The sequence below is a fragment of the Staurois parvus genome, unplaced genomic scaffold (genome assembly GCF_062004578.1).
Source record: "Staurois parvus isolate SC_StPar_1 unplaced genomic scaffold, SC_StPar_1.0 ptg001041l, whole genome shotgun sequence".
Taxonomy (NCBI): Eukaryota; Metazoa; Chordata; class Amphibia; order Anura; family Ranidae; genus Staurois; species Staurois parvus.
Window position 1 is genome coordinate 184,185 of NW_028318837.1, and position 13,163 is coordinate 197,347.

The 13,163-nt window shown below is 50.3% G+C and overlaps 1 protein-coding gene across 1 annotated transcript; it reads left to right on the forward strand.

Moving 5' to 3' along the window:
* The first annotated feature begins 10,941 nt into the window (after positions 1-10,941).
* LOC149440977 (E3 ubiquitin/ISG15 ligase TRIM25-like) lies at positions 10,942-12,528 on the forward strand. Its single transcript, XM_089657916.1, has one exon. The coding sequence runs from the start codon at positions 10,942-10,944 to the stop codon at positions 12,526-12,528; it is 1,587 nt and encodes a 528-aa protein (XP_089514042.1).
* Positions 12,529-13,163: the final 635 nt, after the last annotated feature.

Genomic DNA, 13,163 nt, shown 5'->3' on the forward strand with positions numbered 1-13,163 from the left:
CCCCCCGCACACCCAGGACTACCAGGACTAGATATATCTCCCCCCCCCCCCGCACACCCAGGACCAGCTGTACATCCATCCCCCCACATACACCCAGGACTAGATGTATCTCCCCCCCCTCCCCCGCACATCCAGGACCAGCTGTACATCCATCCCCCCCGCACACCCAGGACTGGATGTATCTCCCCCCTGCACACTCAGAACCAGCTGTACATCCATTCCCCCCCGCACACCCAGGACTAGATGTATCTCCCCACCCCCGCACACCCAGGACCAGCTGTACATCCATCCCCCCCCCCCCGCACACCCAGGACTAGGTGTATCTCCCCCCCTCCCCGCAAACCCAGGACCAGCTGTACATCCATCCCCCCCCCCCGCACACCCAGGACTAGATGTATCTCCCCCCTGCACACTCACAACCAGCTGTACATCCGTTCCCCCCCGCACACCCAGGACTAGATGTATCTCCCCCCCCCCCGCACACCCAGGACCAGCTGTATATCCATCCTCCCCCCCCCCCTCACACCCAGGACTAGATGTATCTCCCCCCCCCCCGCACACCCAGAACCAGCTGTACATCCATCCCCCTGACACCCAGGACTAGATGTATCCCCCCCCCCCCCGCACACCCAGGACCAGCTGTACATCCATCCTCCCCCCCCCCCTCACACCCAGGACTAGATGTATCTCCCCACCCCCGCACACCCAGGACCAGCTGTACATCCATCCCCCCCCCCTCACACCCAGGACTAGATGTATCTCCCCCCCCCCCCCGCACACCCAGAACCAGCTGTACATCCATCCCCCGAACACCCAGGACGAGATGTATCTCCCCCCCCCGCACACCCAGAACCAGCTGTACATCTTTCCCCCTGACACCCAGAACTAGATGTATCTCCCCCCCCCCCCGCACACCCAGGACCAGCTGTACATCCGTCCCCCCCGCACACCCAGGACTACCAGGACTAGATGTATCTCCCCCCCCCCGTACACCCAGGACCAGCTGTACATCCATCCCCCCACATACACCCAGGACTAGATGTATCTCCCCCCTGCACACCCAGGACCAGCTGTACAACCGTCCCCCCCGCACACCCAGGACTAGATGTATCTCCCCCCCCCCCGCACACCCAGGACCAGCTGTATATCCATCCTCCCCCCCCCCCTCACACCCAGGACTAGATGTATCTCCCCCCCCCCCCGCACACCCAGAACCAGCTGTACATCCATCCCCCTGACACCCAGGACTAGATGTATCCCCCCCCCCCCCGCACACCCAGGACCAGCTGTACATCCATCCTCCCCCCCCCCCTCACACCCAGGACTAGATGTATCTCCCCACCCCCGCACACCCAGGACCAGCTGTACATCCATCCCCCCCCCCTCACACCCAGGACTAGATGTATCTCCCCCCCCCTCCGCACACCCAGAACCAGCTGTACATCCATCCCCCGAACACCCAGGACGAGATGTATCTCCCCCCCCCGCACACCCAGAACCAGCTGTACATCTTTCCCCCTGACACCCAGAACTAGATGTATCTCCCCCCCCCCCCGCACACCCAGGACCAGCTGTACATCCGTCCCCCCCGCACACCCAGGACTACCAGGACTAGATGTATCTCCCCCCCCCCGTACACCCAGGACCAGCTGTACATCCATCCCCCCACATACACCCAGGACTAGATGTATCTCCCCCCTGCACACCCAGGACCAGCTGTACAACCGTCCCCCCCGCACACCCAGGACTAGATGTATCTCCCCACCCCCGCACACCCAGGACCAGCTGTACATCCATCCCCCCCCCCCCCGCACACCCAGGACTAGGTGTATCTCCCCCCCTCCCCGCAAACCCAGGACCAGCTGTACATCCATCCCCCCCGCACACCCAGGACTGGATGTATCTCCCCCCTGCACACTCAGAACCAGCTGTACATCCGTTCCCCCCCGCACACCCAGGACTAGATGTATCTCCCCACCCCCGCACACCCAGGACCAGCTGTACATCCATCCCCCCCCCCCTCACACCCAGGACTAGATGTATCTCCGCCCCCCCCCCCCACACACACCCGGGACCAGCTGTACACCTCCACCTGCATACTTAAGATCAGCTGTATGTCCTCCCCTGCACATCTGGGACCAGATACACCCCCCCACACACACACACGCAGGACCAGCTGTATGCCCCCCCCTCCACACACACTCACACACACACCCCCAGGATCAGATCTACATCCCCCCAACTGTACACCTTCCCCTTGCACACCCAGGACCAGCTGTACATCCATCCTGCCCCCCCCCCCCTCACACCCAGGACTAGATGTATCTCCGCCCCCCCCCCCCCCACACACACCCGGGACCAGCTGTACATCTCCACCTGCATACTTAAGATCAGCTGTATGTCCTCCCCTGCACATCTGGGACCAGATACACCCCCCCCCCACACACACACACACACCCAGGACCAGCTGTATGCCCCCCCCCCTCCACACACACTCACACACACACCCCCAGGATCAGATCTACATCCCCCCAACTGTACACCTTCCCCTTGCACACCCAGGACCAACGGTATGTTCCCCCTGCACCTAGGGTGGCCAGCTCATCCCTTTAAACCTGAACTCATATGAATGACACCGGTTCTGGGGCTGATTATGGTGGAAATTTAACTTACTTAGTGTCTTATCTGCATTAAATTAGCCTCAGAACCCGTGTCATTAAATGTGTTCAGGTTTAAAGGGATGAGGTGGCAACTCTACCTGCACACCCAGGGCCAGCTGTACCCCTTCCCCCACTGCACACCAAGGACCAGCTGTATGTCCCCCCCCCCCACACACATCCAGAACTAGATCTATGCCCCCCAGACACACACCCAGGATACATCCCCCCTAAAACCCTGGACCAGCTGTACACCTCCCCCCTGCACACCCAGGGCCAGCATGCCTGATAAACGTAATGGGGAGGAACCAAAAAAATCGGCCGGTGCCATTGGCTCTCTAACAGAGCAAAAATCAGTCGATTATTCTTAGGTCTGAAAATCGACTCATGTATGGCCGGCCTAAGGCTCTGCAGGAAATTATGCAGAAGTAACGGAGAAGCTTTGTTATACAGCCATCTGGACACTGACATCAAGGTGGGTAGAAAAAATGGAAAGCTTTTGAATTTCTGCAAAAGAAGTAGATTGATGCTATATTGGTACATACAGTGCCTTGAAAAAGTAGTCATACCCCTTGAAATTTTGCACATTTGTCATGTTACAATCAAAACCGTAAATGTATTTTATTGGGATTTTATGTGATAGACCAACACAAAGTGGCACATAATTGTGAAGTGGAAGGAAAATAAGAAATGGTTTTCAACATTTTTTACAAATAAATATCTGAAAAGTGTGGTGTGCATTTGTATGCAGACCCCTTTACTCTGATACCCCTAACTAAAATCTAGTGGAACCAATCGCCTTCAGAAGTCACCCAAATAGTAAAGTCCACCTGTGTATCATGTAATCTCAGTATAAATACAGCTGTTCTGTGAAGCCCTCAGAGGTTTGTTACAGAACAATAGTGAACAAATAGCATCATGAAGGCCAAGGAACACACCAGACAGGTCAGGGATAAAGGTGTGGAGAAGTTTAAATCTCCACAATTAAAAGTCACAATTACTGTATGTGCCACTTTGTGTTGGTCTATCACATAAAATCCCAATAAAATACATTTACGGTTTTGGTTGTAACATGACAAAATGTGGAAAGTGTCAAGGGGTATGAATACTTTTTCAAGGTACTGTAGGGAAGCCAGAATTTAGAAAAAAAAAAGGTGAACTTATCCTTTAAGAGGCTTCCACCTATTTGGCCCTCCAATGATAATCCTGCAGGGTGCTGTGGAGGCTATATAACAGTTTGAAGAGACAAAGCATGGTAAGGGGTCCAGAAACTGACACCACAAGCTACATAAAGTACACAGCACTGTATTCTGCCAGCAGGACCGGAACGTCGTCATCCCGCTCCCAGAACAAAATGGAGTTACAGTGAGCACTGGTCAGCTATTCATAGGAAGCTTTGCATTTTCTGAATGCATACAAGGCTTCCTCTGATTGAAGTGGACGAGTGAGCTGATGATGTCATGACCTCCTCCTCAGCCAATCAAAGGAAGCCTTGTACTCATGCAGAAGATATAAATGCTTCCTGTGAATGGCTAAGCCTGACTTGATTTTGTTCTGGGAATGGACCAGGAAGTCCCCATCATGCTGCCGGAATACAGCACAATAGAACCCCTGCTCAGTAGTACCCCCAAATCTGCTGATCCCCCAATCAGAAGTAACCCCCAGCTCTGCTGATCCCACACTCAGTAGTAACTCCCAGCTCTGCTGATCCCCCACTCATTAGTAACCCCCAGCTCTACTGATCCTCCATTCAGTAGTAACCCCCAGCTCTGTTGATCCCCTACTCAGTAGTAACTCCCAGCTCTGCTGATCCCCCACTCAGTAGTAACCCCCAGCTCTACTGATCCTCCATTCAGTAGTAACCCCCAGCTCTGTTGATCCCCTACTCAGTAGTAACCCTCAGCTCTGCTGATCCCCCACTCAGTAGTAACTCCCAGCTCTGCTGATCCCCCACTCAGTAGTAATCCCCAGTTCTGCTGATCCCCTGCTCAGTAGTAACTCCCAGTTCTGCCGATCCTCCACTCAGTAGTACCCCCCAGCTCTACTGATCCCCCACTCAGTAGTATCCCCCATCTCTGCTGATCCCCCACTCAGTAGTAACCTCCAGCTCTGCTGATGCTCCTCTCAGTAGTAACACCCAGCTCTGCTAATCATCTGGCTTGCTGATCCTCCTCTCACTCTCTCTCTCTGGTCCACTTCTCGCTCTTACACTACACACCATGTGCGACATTGCTTGTTTCTCCTGCTCCGGTCCCCCAGCTCCCAGGCTGATCCTCTGCCGCTCAATCCTCTCTCTCCGGTCCCTGCTCATCTTCCTCTATAGCGTTAAAATGTTGCATACCACATGTACCATCTACTAGCTGCTCTGCTCCAGTCCGGACCCCACTCACCTTCCTGCAGCTCCATGCTGCACACCAGATGTGATGTTGGCACCAAACACTCCCAGATTATATACACATGAACCAGAAATGACTGCTGATGATGTCTTGGGATCTCATACCTGCAATACCTCCAAAACAAAGTGAAGCTAAAGCTGAATAAAAGCCTCTCAAAAGCTTCAGGTGCTGCTAGTGAGTGTTGTCTTAGACTTCTATGAATGCTTTGGAGATGTACAGAGACATACCAAGAAAGCAACACGGGGTACAATTTTTGAAGCAAGGCACAGCAAAGCAAACGCAACATCTAAACAGGACTGAAAATTTACCATTTTGTTTAGTGACAGGGGCTTTGATTGGCATTCAGAGCGCTTTAAAAAAAGTGTCCAATAACACATTTTGAATAAAGTGTAAACTAGCCCTTAATGTGTACTGGAAAGCCACCACAAGATGGCAGTAATCGCTTAATAATCAATCTTGGAAAACAGGAAAATTTTGGTGAAGGGTATTCAGTATTAAAGTGTATGGACAGCCAATTCATTGCTTTAGTTTACGATAGAAAAGGGGAGGAGTAAGCCCACATCAATTAATTTTTTTGTTTCTGTGTCATTCTATTGAGATTTTCCTTCATTTCCTCCCCTGGAGACACAACAAGAGTGAAAGGAAATATCGACTCTTAGACAGTTGTAACATGAAGCGGTGTCCCCAATGGAAGATGTCCCTTCTCTTGTTCTGGTGACAACTGCAGCATTTTAAATTTGCCATCAGTTTATGTCTCAGTGACAATTATCACATACTGTACATACCAACTCGGTCCTGGATCCAGGGACACTGGTACTCCCACCCACAGTCTGCATTTTATTTCATTTTCTGGGTGGGCAACTTTATGGATTGGTCCTGCCCAGACCCTGCCTCTAAATATGCAGGGACCACCCACTCATTTGCTCCCGATGTAACAACATCAACAGGACCGAGGGTCAAAATGTCAGACTATCCTGGCCCTGGGCTCTGCCACTCCCCAGAGGATGGTCACAGGGGTCTCTCACTCCCCAGAGGATGACCCTGGACTCCACCACTCCCCAGACGATGGCCACAGGACTCCCCCACTCCCCAAGGGATGGCCACAGGACTCCCCCATTCCCCAGAGGATGACCCTGGGCTCCACTACTTCCCAGAGGATGGTCACAGGGGTCTCCCACTCCCCAGAGAATGACCCTAGACCCTTTTTTGATCAATCTTCCAGCAAGGGAGAGTGCATGTGATCAGCACAGGGCCATTCAGCACTGTCCAAACAGAGGGTCAGGGGTCATGCAGCCTCATAGGACAATCAGAGGAGAATAAAAACTCCTCCTACAAGCTTTAATCAGTGCTCAGCTGGACACTGATAGAAGTCAGAAGACTGCTATATACTGCTGATGAGAAAAGGTATTTAGCAGTTTATATTTACTAAAATAATTGCATTTCCATGTTGTGTGTACTGTGGGAGACCAGATATTGTGAATGCAGGGTCCGGGGAGAGCAGATATAGTGAATGCAGGGTCCGGGGAGACCAGATATAGTGAATGCAGGGTCCAGGGAGACCAGATATAGTGAATGCAGGGTCCGGGGAGACCAGATATAGTGAATGCAGGGTCTGGGGAGAGCGGATATAGTGAATGCAGGGTCCGGGGAGAGCGGATATAGTGAATGCAGGGTCCGGGGAAACCAGATATAGTGAATGCAGGGTCCAGGGAGACCAGATATAGTGAATTCAGGGTCTGGGGAGACCAGATATAGTGAATGCGGGGTCCGAGGAGACCGGATATAGTGAATGCAGGGTCCGGGGAGACTGGATATAGTGAATGCAGGGTCCGGGGAGACCGGATATAGTGAATGCAGGGTCCGGGGAGACCGGATATAGTGAATGCAGGGTCCGGAGAGACCAGATATAGTGAATGCAGGGTCCAGGGAGACCAGATATAGTGAATGCAGGGTCCGGGGAGACCAGATATAGTGAATGCGGGGTCCGTAGTTTAGTAACACTTTAACATAAGAGTTAAAGCAGAACTCCATGTACTTTTTCCCATGTACTTGTTGCTGATCTCCTACCTTCACTGAATACGTCATCCACCTCCTTGTTGTAGTTGCTATGAAATAGCCTGATGATTTTTAAATCAAACCATTAATCCCATGTAGTTTCCTGTTTGTAAGACCAGTGGCTGCTTTTCCTCCTATTCCCCCAGCCACTGGTCTAGGCACATCCCTTCCGTAGTTCTGTTCTCCAGGAAGCAGAGATGTATTTCTGTTCCTGCTCACTGTAGTGAGCAGAACAGGACTCAGAGACTGCCGGTCTGTACTGCCCATGGAGACAGCTCCGGTCTGGGTGGCATATAGAGCAACCATTGCTCTGCATTCTCCTCCCTGCAGCCGCTGAATCCCTGCTTCTCCTCCTCTCCCTCCCACAGGCATTCAGCAGCTTCAGGGAAGAGAATGCTGAGCATTGCCTGCTCTGTATGCCACTCCACCACCCATCTCATCCAGCCTGCTAGGTGTTTCTGGCAGCCATCGATTGCTGGGACTGCTCTTAGTTCCACCCTTCTTCTAGGTTCTAGGCTGCTCCCCCATGGAAGCCTAAAAAATACATTCTCTGCCACAGCAGTGCCCTGAACCTGAGTGAGCCCCCCCCCACCTGTCACATTGCCCCCCCTTTCCCTCACTTCCCTTCCCTTTGACCACACTGGAGGGAGACTTCCCCTCACTTCCTGTCCCTGTGACCCCACTGGAGAGATATTTCCCCTCACTTCCTGTCCCTGTGACCCCACTGGAGGGAGACTCCTCCTCACTTCCCCTCCCTGTGACCCCACCAGAGCGAGACTTTCACTCCCTTTCTGTCCCTGTGACCCCACTGGAGGGAGACCTCCCCTTACCTCCTGTCTCTGTAACACCACTGGGGGGAGACTTCCTGTTTCTGTGACCCCCATCAGAGGGAGACTTCCCCTCACTTCCTGTCCCTGTAACCTCCACTGGAGGGTGACTTATACTCACTTCCTGTACCTGTGACCCCGCAGGAGGTAGACTTCCCCTCACTTCCTGTCCCTGTGACCCCACTGGAGGGAAACTTCCCCTCGCTTCCTGTCCCTGTGACACCACTGGAAGGAGACTCACTGTTCCTGTGATACCACTGGAGGGAGACTTCCTGTTTCTGTGACCCCACTGGAGGGAGACTTCCCCTCGCTTCCTGTCCCTTTGACACCACTGGAAGGAGACTCACTGTTCCTGTGACACCACTGGAGGGAGACTTCCTGTTTCTGTGACCCCACTGGAGGGAGACTTCCTGTTTCTGTGACCCCACTGGAGGGAGACTTCCCCTCGCTTCCTGTCCCTTTGACACCACTGGAAGGAGACTCACTGTTCCTGTGACACCACTGGAGGGAGACTTCCTGTTTCTGTGACCCCACGGGAGGGAGACTTCCCCTCGCTTCCTGTCCCTGTGACACCACTGGAAGGAGACTCACTGTTCCTGTGATACAACTGGAGGGCGACTCCCTGTTTCTGTGTGTTCTTACATTGATTATATGTACTTCTTATCTGTTTTTTCTTAATAGTTTCAGCTGACCCTGTTTTGTTAATAAATCTTGAAGATCACATTCAGTCTGGCTTACTGCAGAATAGAAGGGTTTAGCTGCATGTCTAGCTACATAGAGGTAATTGTGAAGTGAGGACAGAACATGCACAACAAACTCTGATTTCATGAGCAGTTATGCCATAGAAGAAAGAAATTGCCATTTTTTAAGTGAAATTCTGGACAAACAGCTAAATCCACAGATGAAAAATATATACAGGACTCTGGAGCTGTTTTGCTTGACAAAGGATTTGTATTTCTGTTCATCCTGTCCTGAGAGTTACACTGCTCTGCCCTGCAGCATAGACCTGGCAGGGTAGGAGGCCTGATTTTTCTCTGTTGCAGTTCAGTAACAACTAACAGGTATTGTCCCAGCCTGTGAATGGACAGTGAAAGGAGAAGCAGTAGACTGATGAGGTCAGCTACTAGCACTGCAGTACACTTGATACTTGGCTACTTGTTCTGTTCCTCCCTTCCCCAGTCTGAGCTCTGCTGTACATGAACTGCAAGAGACTAATCATTTTAAGATTAATTTAACACTGACTATTCCCCCCCGCCCCCCAAAAAACTACACTATCTCAAAATGAAAAAAAAAAAAACATAATCAGGGGTGTCAAACTCCAGCTGTTGTACAACTACAAGTCCCATCATGCCTCTGCCTTTCGGAGTCATGCTTGTAACTGTCAATCTTGCAATGCCTCATGGGACTTGTAGTTTGGCTACAGCTGGAGGGCCACCAGTTTGACACCCGTGCGGCATACATAATAGACCATGGAGACCAGCATTGTCTTGCTTGTACCCTCTTTTTGGCGTTTCTCCAGCACCGCCATCTTTAATGGACTACACAGATGGGCTGCGGGCGTCTTCTGGATCTACAGAACCTGGCATGCCAGGGGACATGAAGGGATAGGATGTGTAGTGCGTGTGTGCACGAGCGACATCTTGCAAGCTGCTTAAGGAATTGTACGCCTTGAGATTTTGCGCATGCACATAACACCTGCTGCGGGTCTATGCATGTGCCAGGCTACACAACGTCATCCTGGCCGGTGACACTAAACAATATCCATATTCTTCAAAAATAATTCAAAAACTTAGAGACGATGTAATCTATTTTTCATGAAATTGTTTATTATTGTGGTTTTCTGCCTCATTGTAATGTCCTCCATGAATTACCAAACCTCTGTTTGGAACAAGCAGTGTACATTAGTTGCGGTCATGTGCACTGCTCCACTGGCGTAACTGGAACCTTCAGAACCCCAGAACCACGAAGGGCGCCCCTGACCATTGGCCGGGGCCCTTTCATTTGACCCTGGTGGTAGAATGCCAGGGCCTGGTTGGAAGTGCAACCTTTGTGACCCTGGTAGTTCCGCCACTGGGGTCAATAGTTTGTATTTACGTTATTTTATTTTTTTCGTTATTTTTTCACCATTTTACATTTTTTTAAAATTATTTTTTACAATTTTTTTTAGAAGCCTCATTGGGGGGCTTTGGGGAGATATCAAGGGTCTAAACAGACCTCTGATGTAACACCTTTGAGACAGAGAAAGGAGATTGAGGACACAGCCCCCAAGCCCCATCTGTGCAGCCTCAAATGCACTGAAAGAATGTATAGGAATAGCTCTGCACAGAGCTTCCCCTCTATTCACTAATTGAAACATAGTAAACACAGTTTACTATGTTTCAGTTAAGAATGGACAGAGCCAGCAATTGGCAGGAGGAACATGGAGAGATTGATTACTCTATATGCGTCTGCCCCCTCCTACCAGGTGTACAAAGGGGCTGCACTGGCCCCCTGCAGCATGGGGCCAGGTTGCAAGTGCGACCCCTGCAACCCCCGTAGGTACACCCCTGCACTGCTCTAAGCATACCACAAATCCCATAGTCGAGGAGCAAGAAACAGAGGGTATCTATATTCCTTTGTGTAATCAAGCCACTGTGCTGCCTTTTCTTTAGAGAAAACTTACCTGAGCAGAGAAATTTGTATATAGGACAGTCATGGAAATATGGAACAGCAAATCTGTAAAATATAAAAGTCACACCGAATTTACTTTCAAGGGATATTTACAGGAACAGCTCAAAATGTGACTGTCTTTCAGAGGTCTTCTCCTTTGTCTTGGAGTCTTTGACCAATATAATGGTAGATATTGGCTGTGATGACGTGAAAACTTTCCAAGACTCAGATGACTGCTTTACCTTATGTCACGGTCACCATGGAGAAGCTGCATTGTTTAAACACTTTCCGTAAAATCTTGCTCCACCAGTTTCTTCACAGTGCTATGAATACAGCTTGTACTCCTTACTAGCAAGGATGGCGTCTTCAGATCTCAGCGGAGACCATAACTGCTCTTCATGTCTGGAGGTCTTCTCGTCGGATCTTATCAAGTTGAGATGCGGACACAACTTTTGCCGGGAGTGTTTTGTTCATGTGTTGGGTTCCCAGGAACGGACTGGTGGTGGCACACCAGGTGGTGGGGACATCTGCCCTGAGTGTGCGTTGGTGCTTTCTGCAAACTCAGGCAATCAGCCATATCTACAACTGGAAATAAGATCTCAGCCACCAGAGAATCCAGCAACCGAGATCTTCTGCACTTACTGTATTCACTCCTCGGTTCCAGCTATCCAGTCGTGTCTGCACTGTGAAGCTTCTCTGTGCACCTGTCATCTGGAAGTCCACACCAAATCACCGGAACACATCTTGACCAAACCCACAAAGTCTTTCAAGGACAGCAAATGCTCCATCCACAACAAAATCCTGGAGTTCTACTGCTGCCAGGACAACCTCTGCATCTGCATATTATGTCACCTGCAGGAGCACAGAGGGCATCAAGTGTGTGATTTCAACGAGGCGTTTGAAAAGTTAAAGGAGAAGCTGGAATATGGATTGGAGATTTTAACTTCTGAGACAGATGAAATCAAGAAACGCGTCCAACGTCTTCAGGATCACCAGAATAATATTCAAGAAAAAGCAGCTGATGTGGCAGAGAGAGTCTGTGACTTGTTTAAGAACCTCAGAAGACAACAGGAGGAACTGGAGAACAAAGTCCTGAGTGACATCTCTTGGCAAGAAAAGCAAATCTCTCTTTCAGTCCACACCAGGATCCACCATCTGGAACAAAAGCGGGACGAGCTGTCCAAGAAGATTGGTGACATAAAAAAATTAAAAGAAACACCCAACCCCTTGCTGTTCTCTCAGTGGCTGAATTCAGACAACACTGACCTTCACAAGCTTAGACGAGACAGCATTGCATACAGGAAAGAGGATGTAAAACTGGTGCATGCTTGGAAGGACTTTGATGAAGGTCCAATCTTTGAGACCTTACACAATGGTCTATTGGACAAAGTGGCTGCCATCAAAAGAGGGTTCTTTGTGCAAGAGGCCTCTGATTTGCTGCTCGATGTAAACACGGCCGCCAACAATGTAGCCATAACTGAGGACTTGAAAGAACTATCATGTCCAGGAAGCGATCAATGGCGTATAGAAAAAGAGGAACGCTTCGATTTCTCTCAGGTTCTGAGCACCAGGACATTCAGTTTTGGGAGACATTATTGGGATGTTGAGGTTGGTGACTCTGAAAATTTCAGGCTAGGAGTTGCTTACTCTACTATTGAAAGGAAAGGAGGACAAGCTAGAATTGGGAACAATGACAAATCTTGGTGTTTAGGAAAGGAGAACGATACATTCTTCGCCATTCATGACTCAAACAAGAGTTGGTTGGAACGTGACTTTTCATCCCAGAAAATCAGAATCTATCTGGATTATGAGGCTGGACAGATCTCCTTTTATGAGCTTGGTGACTCCACCGGACACCTTCACACTTTCACCACCACCTTCACCAAGCCCCTGCATGCCGCCTTTTGTATTTTTTTAACAAGTTGGATGAGAATAGTGAGTTAAGACGTGGTGGAGGGTCTTCAATTGGCATTACAGCAACCTTGGCAGGTTTAAAGTATACTCACATTAAGGTCCACTGCATTAGAAGACATAATGGGGGTTTATTTACCAAAGCTGGAGAGTGCAAATCAGGCTCACTTCTGCATAGAAACCAATCAGCTTGTTCAATTAAGTTTTGGCAATAAAACCTGGAAGCTGACTGTTTTTTTTGCAGCTGTGAGCCTGATTTTGCACTCTCCAGCTTTAGTAAATAAACCCCATGAGGGACACCTCACTGACCACCCTTGCCTCTTATCTCTCTGTTCCAGCAATGCAGCCTTTGTAAGCCTCTTCTGCATTCAACACTTCTGGGAGTGTAAGATGCCTGTGTCCAGGGGCAGACTGACCATTTGGAAACTCGGGCACTGCCCGAGGGCCCGGGGTCAGTAGGGGGCCCCATGAGATGCCTCTGATACCTTTTTCATAGGCTTTTTTGAGTTTGGGCAAGGACACAGGGGCCCCATGATCCCCTATTGCCCAGGGGCCCCATGAGTTGTCAGTCCGCCCCTGCCTGTGTCCCCCCATGTGCTGTGGTTCCATCCTCTGATCCCTATGCCACTTCTGAATCCAGGGGAGGGTGGATTGAACCACATAGTGTT

Excerpts from the sequence above, each read along its gene's own strand:
- LOC149440977 (XM_089657916.1), top strand. The coding sequence starts at position 10,942 with ATGGCGTCTTCAGATCTCAGCGGAGACCATAACTGCTCTTCATGTCTG.